This window comes from Pongo pygmaeus, chromosome 5 (assembly GCF_028885625.2).
Source record: "Pongo pygmaeus isolate AG05252 chromosome 5, NHGRI_mPonPyg2-v2.0_pri, whole genome shotgun sequence".
Taxonomy (NCBI): domain Eukaryota; kingdom Metazoa; phylum Chordata; class Mammalia; order Primates; family Hominidae; genus Pongo; species Pongo pygmaeus.
The window spans coordinates 166,036,724-166,056,436 of record NC_072378.2 but is presented as its reverse complement, the minus strand read 5'-3'; the positions used below and the strand labels follow the sequence as shown (position 1 = coordinate 166,056,436).

General features: G+C 36.7%; 1 protein-coding gene across 3 annotated transcripts in view; it reads left to right on the top strand.

The window, feature by feature from the left end:
- PDE10A (phosphodiesterase 10A) overlaps nucleotides 1–19,441 on the top strand; it is a 334,971-nt gene extending 315,530 nt beyond the window's left edge. For 2 of the 3 annotated variants that reach the window (XM_054490521.2, XM_063666827.1), the window contains 4 exons: nucleotides 3,929–4,040; nucleotides 7,897–7,977; nucleotides 10,714–10,802; nucleotides 13,819–19,441. In XM_054490521.2, coding sequence (XP_054346496.2) covers nucleotides 3,929–4,040; nucleotides 7,897–7,977; nucleotides 10,714–10,802; nucleotides 13,819–13,921 — 385 coding nt within the window. In that variant the 3' untranslated portion in view covers nucleotides 13,922–19,441. Of the gene's footprint in view, nucleotides 1–3,928; nucleotides 4,041–7,896; nucleotides 7,978–10,713; nucleotides 10,803–13,818 lie in introns of those variants that run through there. The other variant, XR_010126815.1, reaches the window with a different exon arrangement.
- Nucleotides 19,442–19,713: the final 272 nt, after the last annotated feature.

Here is a 19,713-nt window from a genome sequence, read left to right as displayed (position 1 = left end):
AACTTAAGATTTTAGAACTTAAAGTATATTTTAGTGAGATAATTACTATATCGTGCTTATCCTTATATGAAAGTTATTTATGTTATTGGAAACAGTAAGATTTTAAAATATTTTCTATGATTTTGAGTATGCAGCTGTTCAAATAATACTTTTAGAAAAACTGTATTATCCTTAGGCTAGTTTAATGTTTACTAAATTAGTCAAAATAGGTCACATTTTGATGAAAGTATAGTAGTTGTTACAGATATGATTTAAATTACTCAACCCAATGATTTAAAACCCCTTGAAAATGAGTTTAAAAGCAAGATAAGAAAAAGCTTTAAGGTGATAATACAGAGAAAAAAAAATTGAACCTAGTTTCTTTTCAAATTCTATGTGTTACTTTATTTTAAAGTAAAATAATTAAAATGAGGCTAGATGACAGCTTCTAAACAAAACATCCACTGTACATCCCCCACATGTTTGCTTTTTAGTTAACCACTTGATAACACTTAACCACTCTAACAGTTATAATTAAGACTACCTCATAACAGAATTCTGGTTTTGCTTATACATCAGTATACTTTTGAATACAGAAATTCAAAAAAAATTTCAAATAATCATTATAAAATTAGAGAATGGGTGTTTCTTCTTTTCCAACAAAATAGTACATCCTTGGCTGGCCAGGTTTGCAGAGTGTGTGGCGTGGGGTTATGGACAGTGTGGGAGGGCTGGGCTTCCTTCTTGCCCATCAGTAACTCATCTGAAGTATTGCAGGCTGTGTGGTCTATTTTGCCTTCCTTTGGTAAAGTTCTGTGATTCCATGATCTTCTGATGTGGGAAGAAAATCTTGAAATAGGATGGCACTGCAAAGGCAAACATGCACGCTGAGGAGAGGCGCCCGCCTCTTTGAGGTTGGGATATCTGCACACCTGTGATAGAGCCTGTGTTCTTTATCTACTCCACTTGATCTGGGATAATTCATACATGACAGTCAGGGAGAAAGGAGGGAAAAGGAAACGAAGACGGGAGAGAGAGATGCCTTGTCTTTATAACTCTTATGGGTGTTAATCATTTGCATTTGGCTCTGCCTCTAATGTCTGGAATCCTCCTACTCCCCCATCCCACTACTGTCACCATACTTCAAGCTGCCCTCACCTCTCATCTGAACTACTGTAGTGTTCTCCTAAGTGATCACTCCGAACCTGCCCTTGCCCCTTCACAGGTTTATAAGTCATCTCCACCCAGCAGACCTGAGTGATCCTCTTTAATACCTGTATCAGGCCACTCCTCTGAGAAAAGCCACCAAGATTTTACCATCAAGCTTGGAATAAAAGTTAAACTCCTATCTTGTGTCCAGCATGTTTCTCCAAACTTAATTACATTCTGTGTTTCACCTCATTCACTGTGTTGCAGCCAGAATGGCATTTCTTTTTGTTCCTCAAACCTGCCTTGCTTGTTTCTACATTAGGACTTCACGTGCGCTCCTCTCTGCTGGACCTTCCTCTCAGATCTTCACGTGGTAGCCTCTATTTATTTATTGATTGATTTATTGATTTATTGATTTTTACCCAGCACTTGTTTCATGAAAGTTTTGGCCTGTTGACTGTCTGCCTTGCCCTACTAGAACATTATTACTCTGAGAAAAGGGTCTGTTTGGTTCTTTGCTGTAACTGCCTGATACATATAGGCATTCACAACTTTTGAGGATAAATGAATGTAGTTAAACCTTCTGAAATTATGTGACTAAGAATTGTTTTATCATAGGCATTGTATTGGGCTCCTCCTTCATTGTTTTTAGTGACTAGGTTATATGAGCTCACACCAAGAGTAGGCTTAGCATGAACATGATCCCTTTCACAATTGGTTATTAAAGCACATTTGGAGTTAAGCGTCTACCCCAGTTAGCAGTCAGTTCTACATTCCATTCATGGATAGAAATAAAATGTTGATCCCAATTAATATTTCTGTATAGCCATGGCCATCTAACTGGTTTGGAATTGGGAGTACAAAATGAGTAATTACATTTATTAAAGACATTTGATGCCAAATTTCTAATCTGTTTTATTTTTTGTGCTTTGTCTAAGTAATTTTGACAGTAAAATCTAAATAACTGTTTTATAATCCTTTCAGTCCTTATATTGGCAACTTTATGTTGGGAATAATTTCCAGTGAGAAAATTGCTTTCATGTGTTTTATAATGCCCAATTCTATTGACATTTCTTTTGTTTTACAGATTTTTGAAAGTTTTTTGAGATAAACCTTATTAGATTATTTCACCATGATATACGTTGATTATTTTGGTGAATATAAATTAATGAGATTGAATTATTTTAAACATATGAAATATTTGTAAATGGTAGTTTTTCACATTCGATTTGTGTTTAAACGAATTTACCTGTTGAAAAAAAAGGTCATATATTCATTACTTTAGAAGTCCAAATCCAAAAATAAATATTCTTCAAGAAACAAAGTTCTTAGAAACTACCACATTAAGAAAATCTTATAGTTTCCCCGACCACTGTAAGGGATTTGGATCTTCACATAGAATCTGTTTGGGGTTACAGGAAAGGTATGCATAAATCTAACCAATGTTTGTAAAGTGATTTAGTCTAACCTGTAAGAGAACTGATACCCTCTTGAAATGTGCCCTTACAAAAAGTAAGGTAGTAAAACTGATGATTCCTTAAATGGGATAAAGGAAGCGAGCTGATGAGAAATAAAGAACTCTGTGATTGATGGTGTCATAAGAATCAGGGTATTCCAGGTATCCAAACATCTTAGCTTGAGCTAAGATGTGCTAAGAGCACTACTAGAGCAGAGTCTCTGCCAAATTGACAGATAGATGCTCCTAATGTGCTGTCTGCCCGGGTCAAGACAGGCTCTGGAGCTAGGGCAGGACCGTGCCCGCAGTTGGAGAATGTGGACCTAGAAGAGGTAAGGCGGTGGTTAACAGCAGGGGATTGCTTAAACTCATTCGAATTGAGATAGGAGCTAGAAATAAGAGCATTGTCTCACTCATTACACACTTTTATATCCTTGCTGATAATTTGTCTTTTAAAATTATGTAATTTGCTTTACAAAAGCTAAAGTTGTACATTAAACTTTCTCAATTACTACCACTTAATTATTCTGTTAAGTAGAGACTTCACTTAGGGTAGCCACATATCACAAGACCGAATCTATTCAAATTGTAGGGGATATGTCTTTGATTTTTTTTAAGTTATTATTTTTCTTCAAGAGGAAAGATTAAAGCAAGGCATATTTAGAAAATAAAGTCAGACATGGAGCACATAGTTATGAATGCAAGCAGCTGAAAAGGGAAAAGTCATTTCGGTTGAAAGGCTGGTGTTGAAAAGAAATGTCTGCTAATGAGAAGCACATGTTTGGAGGCTGCATCCAGCTCACACACTTGCACGGGGAGAGCGAGGAACCAGGTTGCACAGCTACCTCCTCCTCTGGCCTTGCCACAAATTCCTGTCCCTTTAGAAAAGTCATTTCGTTTCTGTGCACCTCAGACTTTGCTAATATAAAATGAAAGGATTGGGATAGATTTTCTCTTAAGATTTCTCTTAAGAGAAAATCTATCATTGGGATAGATTTTCTCAATGAAAATGAAAGCCTGGTCCATAGCCATAAAAATGTACCAGGGGATTTAGATGACAGCCTAGCCAAAGCCTACATTATATTTGATTTCTTCAGTAGCACTGAGGCAACAGGAACATATGATGCACTCCTCATGGGACTTGTTATAGAGGTGACTCTTGTTCTTATGATGAAAATGACACTAATATTTAATTCCATTTTACTGTCCTGGCTGTCACTTCTGTGTGCTCTTTAATGAAGTAATACATACTTAGACTTCACTCCTGAAATACAGAAGTCTTTCTAGTCGTTACTATAAATGTGCAAATGCTATGCTGACCAGTCTTACATTGTTGTGTTCTAGAGACCGTGTAATTGGTTTGATGATGACTGCCTGTGACCTTTGTTCTGTGACAAAACTGTGGCCCGTTACAAAATTGACGGCAAACGATATATATGCAGAATTCTGGGCTGAGGTATGTCCTTGATTCTTATATTGACATAGATAGTGAGGAGAAATTAAATGTGTGGATAAATTGCTAAGAATACTTTAGTTGTTCATGTTGACAGTTATTTCAGAAAACTGTGGTGAATCACATACTGAAGGATTTAGCACTTATGCAAATACAAAGAGAGAATGATCATTCTTTTACTTATTACTTACATGTGTGTCTAATTCTCTGAGCTCAACTGAAAGAGTTTAGGAACTTATTCACTGAACAGTGGTATAACAGTTATTTAACAGTTGATCTTCTGTTCATTCATTCAGTAAACATCACTGGCCATCTACTTTAGACAGGCACCGGACAAAGTACTCAGAGGGTCCCATAATGCAGGATATAGCCACCTGCAGTTAAAAATTCAGGAGAATAATTGTTTTGCACCATAGACATTGAGAATATGTAAATATAACCAATAGCTCACCTGCAAATTGTGTGTTCTGCAGAATGTGTGGAATATTCATTCATAATACTCCTGAAACAACTCGTAAATGACTTTTATTAACACCTTTTCTTGACTGACTTATCTAATTTATCAGTAATGTGCATTGTGCCACCCAATGTGCTGATGGAATTGTGTGTAAGTAAGTAGAATATCATTCTCCGATCTGAATGAGTCATGAATACCTAGGCCTTTGCATATTCAAAAATTACTCTATGAAGAAAGCTATAAATCTTTTGAGTACCTCTTCTGGTTTGAAGAAATAAAAAGTAAATTTGGAGGACAAAGCAGCTGATAATTCAATCGTATATCTCATTCATACAGAAGAATGTATGTAAAACATAAACAGCAAATCATTCAGCCACAAGTTTAGTGGGAAAAGTTTATCATGTTGAATTATTTCATAATAATGAAGCCAAAGTATGTTTACTGTATGAGGATCACAGACCTTGAGTTGATTATACTCCTGGCATGATTTCTCCAGAATGCTTTATACATCGCATATGCGTGGTCTCGCATGAGCTTTTTCTTTATTTTATTGTGTATGTGTCAGAACCTAGTTACCATCAGACTCAAGTGGGAAGATTGATTTCGATGCACAATTGACCCTTGAACAACACGGGTTTGAACCGTGTGGATCCACTTATATGTAGATATTTTTCAATAAATATATTGGAAGATATTTTTGGAGATTTATGACAAAAATACAGAACAACATATCCTAGAAATATAAAAAAATTTAATTTAGGTATGCCATAAGTGCATAAAATATATGTAGATACTAGTCAATTTTATCATTTACTACCATAAAATACACAAAAATCTATGATAAGCTAAAATTTATCAAAACTTATATACACACTTATAGACTGTGGAGAGAAATGTAAACAGATGCCGTGTTAAATCGTAACTGCGTAAAGTTAACTGTAGTACATATGGCAGTACTGTAATAATTTTGCAGCAACCTCCTTTTGCTGTTGTGGTGAGCTCAAGTGTTACAAGTATCCACTTAAAATGCTGTGTTTAAAACACTCTGTGATGCTAATCGTCTCTGAGCAATTCATCTCTCCAGTAAATTGTGTATCACAGTAAAAAGTGATCTCTTGTGGTTCTTGCATATTTTTCGTTGTGTTTAGTGCAATACCGTAAGTCCTCCATAACACCATAGCACCTATACAGAGTTACTCTAGGATGCTGGAAGTGCTCCCAAGAAGCAGAGAAAAGTCATGTCATGACAAGAAAAAGTTGAGTTGCTTGATATGTTCCCTAGATTGAAGTCTGCAGCTGTGGTTGCTGACATTTTAATATAAATGAATCCCGTGTAAGGATCACTGCAAAAAAAGAAAAGGAAATTCATGAAGCCATCACTGCAGCTATGACAGCAGGAGCAAAAACCTTGCACTGTTTGTGAAATATCTTTTTATCTCATACTAAAAATGCACGTTTTGTGTAGGTACAGGATTGCTGTGAGAAAGGCATAACTATAGACTGTAATATGATTTCTGTATTCTAGATGAATGTAGAAAACGTGCAGCCATTAAATGACAACTTAAAGCAAAAGGAAGGTGCAGGATTAAAAGCTGGAAAATTTAATGCCAAAATGTGACCAATATGTAATGGAGATGTTTTTCCTTTATATTATTCACTGGTTATTCAGTCCACAGATAATGATTCAGCTCTCTGCATGCTCTTAGGTGCAGCCTTCACCAACCTCAGTAGTCCACAGGAAGAAGCAGGAATATATTCACCAAGTCCTCACAGTTGGTCCCAGTATCTATAAAGTCCTGTCTCTTCTCTCCATCCTCACGATCATTCCCCTCTTCAGATCATCACCAACTCATGCCTTGAGTACTGCAACTTTCTAACCGAATTCCTTGCCATTACCTTTTAGAATTTGTGCAAAAGTAATTAATAATGTGGTCTTTGGTGCCACGTTGCTTGAGATTAAAATTCTGCTTTGGCACTTGGTATTTAACCTCAGGCCAGTTTATGAGATAGGGATGATAATAATTCGATTCCATCCGTACCCTGCTTCTGATCCTCTTGTTGTAATACAGACCAAAATCAAGACCTCCATGTGGAGAGCCCCACGTGGCTGGCCCCCTGCCCACTGTCTCTGCAGGCATATTCCCTGTCTCAGCCACTAGCTGCCATTTAGGTCTTTGTTCCCTGCAGTCTCTGCCTGGAGCATGCTCCTGCCCTCTGCCTTCTGTGAAAGCCTCAGATGGGCTCAGCTCTCCATTAGAGGCATGGTCCGTAGCACTGGGTTCTTTTCCTTTTTAGCATTTTTGTTTTGAGTACATATTCAAATCGTTTGTTTAAAAAGCTGTTTCCTTGTTGGACTTGTCAAGTCTTTGAGAGCAAGGGACTTAGTATGTCTCACTCACTTTGGATAGAGAAGCAAAAAGTTTGAGACCACTGATTTTAAATTTAAAGTGGTAACAATGGAACAGCAGCTATGCTTGAAGTGGCTTTGCTTTGTCAGGACAAGTGCTTTGGTCCTGTTTATAAAAATACCTAATTATGGTTATAGTAGTTTGTTTGTAGACCCTATTTTAGCAAGTCTGGGAAGTTTCTAGGCTGTACTTCTGATTTCTAAAAACATGACTAACGTTACTAAAATAATAAAGAATATGAGGGAAGAGTGGGAAGTTAGGAAAAATATTAGGAAATCTTAAGGAAGAAGATTGTAACAAGTTTTACCTTTAACAAATAAATAAAAAGATAATTTCTAAAATCTTTAAAATGGGAACAGCATATCCTAGAGTATTTCATGAGGATTAAATGAAATAATATTTACAAATTACTTAGCTCAGTGCCTGCATCATAGTGAATCTTTAGTAACTATTACCTAAAACTGTAAGTGAATCTTTAGTAACTAACAGTGAATTTTTAGTAACTATTACCTATAATTGTAAATTAGATGATATGTGTAGTTTGTTGTACTGCGTCTTTACTAGCACATTTTAGCCGACTGGTGTTGTTCATCTTCCTCTGTAAATATTCCTCTGGAAAGCCAAACTTCACTGAGTTCCATGCACTTTGAAGATCATTTGAAAGAGAGAAGGGCCTGGAGGTTATTCCATATCTTGTTATTGTTATTTCTCCTCACTGTTTACTGTATCTCCTCTTATTATAACATTTATTTACTAACTTCCACAAAATGAAACCAGTAATGATGGCTGGGTTTCTGGTAATTCAGTAGTGGAGAAAATCAGGATAAAGTACAAAATAATGATACATTAAGTTTTTCATTATTTTGATATATTTTTCTTGGGTTAAAACATTATTTGTTTTGAAGAAAATTAATAAATGGAATAATTCAATAATATCAAAATAGTATAGCAATTTGAAATTTGAGAAAGCATGATTTTCTCCCATTCAACTTAGGGTGATGAAATGAAGAAATTGGGAATACAGCCTATTCCTATGATGGACAGAGACAAGAAGGATGAAGTCCCCCAAGGCCAGGTATGAATTATTAAAGTAAATTGTAATTGCTAAAGCCAGATAGTTTAAGGTGGGCATAAAATCATACATGAATGGAAAGCATATATCATCATATATTATGTTAAGGGAATGGGTTATTCTGGGCAGATCTGGTGATTAATATAGAAACTTCAGAAATTTATCTTACAAGATTGAGAACTAGAAAAAGAAAAACTGTTTACCCTGAATAATCATCTACTCAAATGAGCCTTCACTTGCTAAGACACTCAGGAAAGTAGACTCTAAAAGAGTTTATACTCTTAATCTGGGTTTGTTGGCCAACTCCAATCACTGATTTTGGTCCCAAGGCTAAAAGCCACAGTGAGGAATCCTGAGGGTCTGGCTGCCTTGTGGACTGGAAGGACTTAGTGCTCAGAGGACAGAAGCTAGAACCACTTGAAACCTTCTCCATTTAGGTGGAGTAAGACAAGGTTAGGAAATCTCTGTGGACTGAAAGAATTCATACTACCTTGGTCATGAATCCTTTCTACAGCTGCCATTGCAGTAAATAGGCTTTCTTTTCTGACTTGAAATGGGGGGGTGGATGAATTTGAATTGTTTTATTTTTAACAAGCAGAAAGTATTTTGTCATTGGCTAAACAAAGATATTTTTGGAGAGTTACATTATAGATTTTGATTCAGGTTCGTTTTTTTCTGACAAATAATGCTTAGTATTTTAGTACATTTTGCGTTTTGTCTCAACATAAATTGATGTTAATTATCCTGTTTTCAGGTCATACTACATAATTTATGTTTGCTTTCGAATGTTTTGAGAGGTCTTGTGCCTCGCTAGTTTTGCATGTGTGTATGAGTGGTGTCATGTATTTCTGAGAGTAGGGCTTTCGTTAACTGTCTCATCTTCTAATGGCATAACAAGGAAGTTAGTTGTGGGCAAATAATTATGATACAGATAAGTTTAGAAAATGTTTCAAAAAGTCCACAGGATGGTGGTTTTTGATAAGTTCTCAAATTTCCCTACTTTATTTAAAATTGATTTATACAAAATTTAGGCAAGTCCACAGTTCACAGAGGGCACCAGCATAACAAAGAGGCTGAATGAATGACCATCGCCTCCACTTACATCCCTGGCTGGGTTTTCTGATGGCATAGTCACTTGTCCCTGTTGATTTGAAGCGGATCCTGAATACCTGTCGTGTTTACTGCAGGTGTATTTTGCAGTTTTTGTCGCATTTTACCACTGTTCATGGAATTTTCCCATATATGGAGTCACAGCTGTTAGTCATTCCTGTTTGGTGTCTGCTTTTCATATTGTATTTGAGAAGTTCTTTCCCATCTTGAGAGTAAATATATTTGCCTATATTTTCTTTAGTGTCTTCTTGATTACTTTCCATTTGATTGATTAACTTGTTTGGAGTGTATCTTGTTGTATTATTTAAGATAGGGATCTACAATTTCTTTCCTTCCCAGTAGTTAACAGTCATCCCAACGGAATGCATGGTATAGCTGGAAGTTTCTCATTGACGCTGTCAGCATATGGGTTTTGCTCTAGTGTTTTTAATTAAGATAATAGTTTGTTTTAGAATAGTTTGATTTTCATTTACAGCCTAATAAAGGTTTAAAGAAAAATTTCTATGATCAGTTCATATTTTACCAACCATATTGCTTCTAAATAATTGATGACTGTGAAATTATTTGCCATAATAATGAAATACTCTGATTTCTAATAATTAATATCTTTTCTGGGATCTTCTGCCCCATGACATCTTCTCAATATTAGAATAAGAAAGTCTCTGCATGAGCCATAAAGTTAAAAATGGAAATAACACAGGCGCTATTCTAGTAAGAGTGCTATGACGATAGACTTTATAACAGGAGAAAGCAAAAAGGAACCACATAAATTTGATCCTTCTGTGTGCTTCGATGCATATCACTGAAGTTCAGTACTTTAGAGAAATTGGTAAGCTGTGATTTGGGGTCACCTCATCTGGAGAGCTATTTGTCTTGTACATGATGCAGCCACTGGCCAGTGACTTATGACTAGACAAGCTGTATTATCTTGCTGATAGTCACATATCTTTCACATCTGGACTTTAGTAGGCCAGTCTTATTTGCACAGTGACCCAGAATTCCTAATAAAATATTCTTTATGTATTGTTTAAAATACTACAGATTTTTAAACTTTGAAATGTGATATATTGAAGAAACAGTAAATGGGAAGAGCTATGATAAAACCAATGACTATTTTAGTTCAAATAAGAGGGCTGGGAGGATGAGTAAAATATTGGGACACCACACAAGGCAGCAAAGCCAAGAGTAGCAGACAAGCAGCACTGCTGTAAACCTGAGCACAAGGGCGGAAAGAGCCATACATATGAAAGAATAGCAGGCTTTACGTTGAAGTGTCTGCAAGAAAGCACTAAAGGTGACTGGAGATAACACAGGACTTGAATGATCAACTGACTGATCTATTAGCGGAATGTCATTTAATGTACTTGGGTCTTAGATTTCAGTAGGTATTAACCTTTGTAATGTGTTTTGAATCTTCATGTGTTTCATTTCTAGAATCCATTTTAATGCATTTTAAAATACAGTCTATAATAGTATTCATGGAACCCAAATGTCACATACAGCAAAACTAGAACATGTAATTTTATAATTAGGCCTCAGAAACAGAACATTCACTTAAGAAATATAAATATCACTAGAATTGCTAATGTGCACTTCTGTTTCTTGTCCGTGGTTTTTGCACGGAGGCAGCTTGGGTTCTACAATGCCGTGGCCATTCCCTGCTATACAACCCTTACCCAGATCCTCCCTCCCACGGAGCCTCTTCTGAAAGCATGCAGGTATGTACTATGGTTCAAGCTGTAATAATATTGTTTCTAACAACACTGAGATCTGTATAGGATTTTTGTACTCCACTAGTGTGTTGTGGTCTGTGTGTTTGTCTAGGTGTGGAGTTGTTGTGCTCAGGGGCTCGGGGCCTCCTTACCTGGCTTCCCCAGAGTCGTGACTTCTCCCCTTTGGTTCAGTTCTCCTCAAAGACAAGCCTCAGGCACCTTGGGTGTGTGGGTAACTTGTTCTGGCCACACTCTGAAGAGAGGGACAGTGGGAACAGGCTGGGGGCTGGGGCCAGACACAGTCAGGGCCCAGATGACTGAGTGACTGGGAGGGCCTCTGTCTCGGTGTGGGAGACCCTTCTCGCTTTTTTAACGCCCACGTTCAGTCTGGGTGGGGTACCAGGTCTTTCTTTTAGAAAGGGCACGTGTGTGGTTCTTGCAAGGCCAGCTTGGTTTCAAGCCTTATGAGAGCTGCATCTGTGCTGAAGGGACCTTGTCCCTGGAGGTCCTCAGGCCTGGGATAGAAAGCCCTTGGCCAGACTGCCTCATTCTGCTAAGTGACACGTGGAGTCAGTCCTGCAAGAGGGGCCCCTGGCTCTCATGACTCGTACAGCCACAATACGTCCCTATGTAGTACACTATGTATATGTGAAGAGTGTCTATTCATATCAAGTCCTTCATACACCAAAAAGGAGGAAGAAGTTTTTATTATTATTGTTATTTTGCAGAAGACCCGCCCAATGCTGTTTTTAAAAAGACAAGGCAGTGGTGTCTATTGAGGATGCCTGTGCAGGATGCCCGTGCATTTGAGGATGCCTGTGCAGGAAGAGGCTGACTAGATCACACAGTTTGTTGTTTAAATGGAAGAAGGGGACCTTAAATTTTGGATAACCACTTCCTCTCTAAGTCTTTTTCTCCTTCCAAAAAGACATTTAAGCATCGTTATCTCTTCTAGATTCATATTTCTCCCGATTCCATTCTTATCCTTTTTAAAGAGTGAACTCAGTTAAGAACCTTGGATATTTTTAAAGGTTTTCATTTTACTTTATAAATTCCCTCTGAGGAAGTCAAAGGGTTATAGCCAGCAGCTGTGCGTTTGAGTCTTTTCTAGGTGAATTGGCTCCAGGTCATGTTTTAACTACTTAGCCATAGCTCTGCCTGGGGTGGGTTGGAGTGGATGCCCTGTGCGAGGACGGAGGACAGACACTGGCCAGAGAGTTTTACACAAAACCAGAAACTTAATATAACTCTTATCTTCTGCTGTTGAAATTTTTTTTCTACTTTTTTCAAGGAAAGACCAATAAGCAATAATAAAAATTTTATATATATAATATTTAAGAAACGGTTAATCCTTCCTCCTTGCTCCTGTGGAGATAAACGTAGCATCCCACCTTGTTTTGTTGATCCTTAATTGACCTTAATCCCTGGTTAGTTTATTAAAATCTTACCTTATTACAAAGGCCTAAGTCATAATGGGCAATATGGAGTGTGAGGCCAGATCATTCTTGAGGGAATTAGGTTATAAAAGTGCGTGCAAAATTAAAGAGAAAGTGGAATATCAATGTAAATTCAAAGATGTTCTTTAAACCGATACTAAGCAATCTTCAAAAGTCCTTTCCTGTCCAGAAATCCTGTGTGTTTTATGTCAGGTACTTGGAAGCCAGGGCATGAGTGCTGACTGCATGTGCCAAGCACTGTAGGGAGCTCTGGAGGTGCGTGCCCAGCGCTGTAGGGAGCTCTGGAGGTGCCTTCCTTGTGGAGCTCTGAGAACACGGTGTCCACTGTGTGGGCAGCTCTGCCTCTTTCCTGCTTCAGTATACTTGGCTGGACCACATAACCTCTTAAAGGCCATTTTAATCTTATTAACACTTAAAAAGTTTATGATGTATCATCCGTGTTCAAGGAAACATACCAAAATTAGTGTATGGCTTTTTCCAATATATCAGAAGTCTCTAGGGTCTGGAAAAATGATACTTCATGATATGTTACAAAAGTTAAAAGGGCCACACTTTTCAGTTATATTTTAGGGTTTTGTCTATCTGAATGTGTCTTAGCATGTTTGCCAAAAGAAATTTGAGAGAATTTTAAAACTGTGTCTCATAGGAGTTTTGTATTTCCCAATGCCAAGATTCCCGTGTGACTTTACACAGGAATGTGGCCAAGAGCTCTGCCAGGTTAGCCATGTGGAGTAAGATGGTTGTGCAGTGGTTTGGCTAAGAGCTCTGCCGGGGTAGCCATGTGGAGTAAAATGGTTGTGCAGTGGTTTGGCTAAGAGTTCTGCCGGGGTAGCCATGTAGAGTAAATGGTTGTGCAGTGGTTGTGATCACGCAGTTAGAGAAGATTACGATGCCTGTGACACTTGAACTACAGACACTGAGAGAGAAAGATTAGAGGACTCGAGAAATGAGACTGCCTCGGGTGAGGACTTACCAGAGCACAAACACGGTTTTACTTTAACAAGAAAATTTCAGAAGTTTGTGCCAGGTGTAACTTAGGATGACTTTGTACATATGACACACTGTTCAGGATAAGAACAAGTGTAAGATGATGAGGTCTAGGCTTATCTAAAGGATGATGAGGGATGATGATGAAGAGGGAGATGCACTGTCGACATTTCTCAGTAGGAAGGTCTGTGTTGTCACCAAGTGTTCCTACTGCTCTGGGACCTCCTCCTTTGCACGATCCCGCATATTCCTCAGTAGTAAACCCTAGGGCTCTTTCCCTGTTCAAGTTAATCCTTCTTTCTAAGAAAGGACGTATGCTGAGCCCTAGCATTTCTGCTGCTTTCGCGGTCCAGAGTGGATGGACCAAGGTGCCCCTGACCCTCTGGCGCCTCTGAATCTCTTTCCTGAACAGCCGTCACAGGAGCCTGCCTGGCCACGTCATGCTGGTAACCATGTTGGAGGGCCCCACACAATGCCGTTGTGCAGAGCTGTGCCACAGGACTATTTGGTTAGTTTTCAAGACAAAGTCCAGAAATCCTTTATTCAGCTTCCCCTGAAACTGCATCTTTTATCCCTAGGGATAATCTCAGTCAGTGGGAGAAGGTGATTCGAGGGGAGGAGACTGCAACCTGGATTTCATCCCCATCCGTGGCTCAGAAGGCAGCTGCATCTGAAGATTGAGCACTGGTCACCCCGACACACTGTCCCACCTACAGATCCTCATCTTGCTTCTTTGACATTTTTTTCCTTTTTTTGGGGGGGGGGCGGGGGGAACCTACACCTGGTAATTGGGGTGCAAACCTCATCAAGAAGGTAACATCAAGTAAATAAGTCAAGCAGAGGACTTCCTGCCAATCTCTTCTGTGAGGCATCATAGACACTGAGCAACCAGGACCACCCCCATGTTCAGAAATCAGCTGGCGAAGTGACTCCATTTGACTTGCAAACCAGCCTTTTCTAATAGGCTAATATTGCTGAGGCCTTAAAGGAAATGGACAAAAATTATTCAGAAGGGGTACTTTTCCATTGTATCTTTCTAATAAGGGTTTAAAATGGTACTATTATGGTATTGTACTTGGGCTTTAACATCAATGTTGTTTTGATGTTGTTGGATATAAATAGGAATTTTTACACATTACTATTGTGAATGGTGAATGTTCATGTATGACCTACTTGTAATTAACTTGAATTGTAGTCCACAGCCTCAGGACAAATGTCATTGAGGTTACAGAGTAAGAAATGATGGCAAAATGTCAGACTCTTATTTCAGAGCTTCATGAATTTAGTTAGACTAAACATAATTCTTTAAGTTCAAACTAAAGGGCTGAGATCAATAAATTTAACACTAAAAGAAGTAGACTTCCTGTCCTTTTGAGAGGAGATGAGGTATACGTTACAATAATCTCAGAACTCCAAGTAGCAGTTCAAAAGATGTCAGTTTTTAAAATTGTTTTTGTTGTTGTCTTGGCAGTTTTACTGAACCCTTTGCATAAAGAACAAAATAAAAGCAAGGCATTGTAATTTTTTTAATGGACAAGTCTTATGGATATAAAGGGTACATTTTTCATAATGATTCCTTTATATTTTCACTTTGTGTCATTGCAGAATTTTAGACTCTCATTCACAATGAAAAGTTTATTTTAAACATTGTTTAATTAAAATACCATACATTTCTCTTTTAAACATCAAACCATAAAATGTGTATTTTGTAATTTTACTCTGATCTGCTGCAGTCATCTCTCATGTATCTCTTTCCACATGCTGCACTGTCATATTTCATGAGCTTTCTGTCCATAGCACAGAAACAGAGCAGAAAGTAGTACAATCATGTTGGACCTTCTTTCTGTTCTCTTTACTCTTCTCACGGATCAAATCACTCCATAGAAGCCTGTGGGTTTCGATGGTTTCTTCTATACAGCTTTTTGGTTGACCAGTATTACTATACAATGTAAGTGTTTTAAAAAATACAAAAGTAATACTCTGTACCCCTTCCTACAAAGATTATAAAGCAGTCACTTCTGGCACATATTAATAATTTAAAGATTTTTAGCACAGTGGCTCAGTAACCTCCAAACCTGAATTAGACAGCTCACTCAGGAAGTGACAGGCCAATCATAACAAATAACTTATTCACTTTTCATGTGGCAGGAAACTGGAATATCACTTTTAATAAAATAGAAAAATATGCTTCTACATATTTACTACCATAGGCATTTTGTTCATATGAGCCTGGTTTGTGCAAAATTAAATCAGAGGCTTCTACAACATGGTTTATTTATGTTGTAGCAGAGTTGGCTCTACATAAACATTGTTCTTATTTTAAAATTAACACTATGTGTTCAGTTTTCTTGTGGGCTTCTGAAAGTTGCCATCTTCCCTATGTGGAGCTCCATTTGCTATTTTCATTATATACTATGGGGTAAAATGTAATAGCAAAAGAGAGAGAAATACCACTGTGGCTAGATATATACACACACATATATATATGGATGGATGTAATATATGTAGAACACACACATAGATGTATATAGGATGCACACTCATGTATGTAAACATATACATATGTGTATATATAATACGTACACATACACACACACAAGAGACAGAAGGAAAGAGAGGAAGAGAGAAGCAAACATGTAGGAAAAAATATAAATCAGCCCCATTCTCCCATTCTTTAAGAACGATGATTTTTCTTGATGGAAAATGCATATCACTTGACAGTTGACAAGAAAGCGTCATTTTTGTATTAGTGTATTCATATAATTGAATATGAACAAGATACATATTTTTCTGCGTACAAATTTATGAAGCTGGAGTCTAACAAATACAGCTTTAGTCACAAAAGTTAGTTTAGTTATCTAATTTCACTTGGAGACGGAATTTCAGGAAGGGATATATTATTGAAGATTATTGTTTAATTACAAGAATTTTAAAAGAATGTATGAATTCTGTTTTTTAATATAGAAAATAATTATGGAGGTAGGAATCTCATGGCTACATTTACATTTTTAGGTTATTACAGAAAATCTCTTAATTTATTATAGTCAAGTGTATTATGTAATCTCTATTTAGAACAGTTTCCCAAAGGAATGTGATTGGATTTACTGGTTGGTTAATTTCTTGTGAAATATTGTCATAATAGAAGCACAGCTTGAACAAAAGACTGTATTCTGATATAAACTGTCAATATTGCTTTTACCATGTGTAAGATTTACTTGGCAATCACAGATTTACCTAAAATAAAAGGACCCGGGATGCAGTGATATTTAGTTAATGATTTGTTTTGGAAAACATGCAGTTAGGAGTATTTTTGTATTTTGTCAGATGTTTAGGAGACAGACTTTTGGGTTATGTTTCTTGTCTTTTTCCCAGATCTTTTCTTAAAAGAACAGTGTGACACCAGAAGCCAAGAGATGGTTTTTACTAACAACAGCTTTGATGAGTTCCTATTAAGGTCGTATTGGTATTGTGCCAAATTTTCCACCCAGTATAAATTTAGTAACCCGCCATGAGCATATGTAGGATATTCAATTTGCAGACACTTATATTGGTTATGTTGGTTTATAATAGACAAGTTTTATGGTCATATGCAATCATTCCATTATCTTTTTGGACACTGAATATGTTTTTTAGCTAAAAATGTCCTTGGAAACATAAATGCCTGCCAATAACATGAAATATTGAATTCGGGCAATGTGAATTAATAAATCAGAAAAGGGTCAAAGGAAATACAATGGATGTGGTAACTAATTCTAAAAAATAGCCCTATTAATAGGGCAGAGACTCTGGTCCATTTCCCGGCTGTACTTCTCTCTAAGAGGTGTATGAAAAACCCATCTTGCAAAAGAGACCAAAATATTAGACACAATCCTTCCCATTCCTGACTCTTCAATGGAAAAGGAAGGTACAGATGTTTACAGTGGTGCCCCAGGTGACTCGTTCTCACCACAGCAAAAGCAACTAATTGGAAACTAGATGTGTTCAATAATAGATTTCTTCTTTTTTGGCATGCTTTTTAGATTTTTTTTCATTTTGTATAATCTCAGTTAATTTTTCTTTATTGGTATATTTGTGTATATGAGACATGTTTGTACAGGATATAAATAGATGCATAAATCCTTAGATACCTGGGTTTTTTAATAGGTTTAGGTTTGGGTGTTGTGTTTCTGGTCTTTTAACTCAAGGTTTGAGCTTTAATAGGACTAAATTATTCACCTGCCTTGGCCTGTGCCTTTATTTTAAATACTGCAATTTTACTTCTTCATTCATGTATTTATTATTTTGCTTTTCTTGCTTAAGTATAATTGAAAATATTTACAGGAACGCACAATTCATTTTATCAAGTTGAATGAATAGGACCATTCTCTCCTCATCAGATTTCTGTCCTTTATTTGACTTCATTGACATATACCCAGGTGACTATAACCAGTGAACTGTTCAGAGTCAGTCTTTTCGGCAAGAACTTCAGAGAACCGTGACATTGGTTATGATGTGATTTTTGGGGGTTTCAGGTACCTAAGCATGATTTTTAAAATCACTTCTCTCTTTACATATTTCAAACATATGTTTGCTTTCTACACTTTGCAGATTTTATTTAGGATTTAATTCTTTAAAGACTATATTCATTTAGTCACTGTAGAGGATCTCTTCTATTGCAAGTATTGATCTGATTTTTAAATTATGTAAAATGTAAATCAGCCAAGTATGTCATCCGTTATAGTTTCCCCATGCTTTCAGCGCATGGCCATGAGATTTTTACATGTACATAAGTATTTAGCCAATACACATTTTGCTGACTTCTTTAACCATTTATGTTGTTTAAATTAGTAATATCCAATGCAGTGCACACTTTTTTGTCTTTTTTCCAACGGAATATTTTGGTTGTCTGTAGCATTGGATGCATTTTATATGATAAAAATAGCAAGAAAAAATTAAAAAGTGTCAACAGTGTGCTGGTTCTAAATTAAGAAGCTAGAACAAAGAGAAAGACATTAGTGTTACCCAAGAAACACATTTAACATCCGAAGAAGCAATGCTGTCCTCACTTGATGTTTCTCTTCTCAACCCAGCAGTGGAGAGCAGGGCTTGCAAAGCTGTACAGAGCCTACCTGCTCTTTCTTGCAAGTGTGAGAAAACTAATCAATGGCACACAGGGCCAGGTGTGGCCCTGTGAGGCAAAGGATAATGTCACCTCAGGACCAAGGCAGAAACTTACAGCTGAATCCAGGGCTTACTAAGTAGGGAAGTCAGTTTACACATTTCGGTTTTCCTCTGATGTTTTTGAGGTACTGTGTATTTGCAGAAGTTTAAGCAGAAGGGTTTTGTTTCTACTGTAAGTTAAGTTCTAAAAGTGTATTATCTAATACTCTAGCCCAACTGAAATATTATATCATGGGTGTTACAGCCTTTGTCTTTTTCTTTAGTCACCTTAATACCCAGTCCTATGCTGTATCTCCAATAGCCTATATAAATGACATGTAGGAATATTATTTTCCGTATGATCTGTTGTATGGTGTATATGCTATGTGTTCATTTCGTGTGCAAGTTGAGAGTGTAATAGATTTACCCAGAGAAGGTGTTTCTGTACAATGCCCTTATCTATTTGAAATTACATGCTTGCCCAACACACTGAAATAGTTACCAAAATTTGTACAAATGCAGCATCTTCATTCTTTCTGAAAAGACAAGATGGCTTTCTTTACATGAACAAATGAACAAAAGAGATCCTACATCCATACGTAGCTAAGGCATCTAAGAGTTTGCTGTTGATAATCTTGCAGACCAAAAACTACTGGAGAGTAACACAGGTTATATGCCATCAAAAATACAATGCTCATAAAAAACTGACTTGTAGAGTCAATGAACCTGTGTCCAGAATTTTAATAGGCTCTCTATTGGAAGGAGAAAGAATTTCAAGTTAACAGTATCTAACTTTATCATAGTTGATGTTAGTAAATTTTAAAAAATGATTTTATATGTATGACAAAAATCTTTGTAAAATGCGCAAGTGCAATAATTTAAAGAGGTCTTAACTTTGCATTTATAAATTATAAATATTGTACATGTGTGTAATTTTTTCATGTATTCATTTGCAGTCTTTGTATTTAAAAACATTTACTGTTATGTTTGTATAATAGAACAGTAATCATTTATTATAATCTAGGCAAGTTGTAAATAAATTCATAATTCAAACAGCCAGTATATATGCATATATGAGTGTTATATTGCAAAATCTTTGTTTTACTTACATGGTTAAAGCAGCAAGAATTCTTTTGTTGATATGTAATTATACACATAAAGTATATATATGTATGATACATGAAATATATTTAGAAATGTTCATAATTTTAATGGATATCCTTTGGTGTGAATAATTGAATACAGAGTTTTTAAAATATCTTTCATGTATATCACTTGCTCTCATTTGTGGGGAAGATAATAGACATTTCACAAAAGGTCATTTGAAAACACTC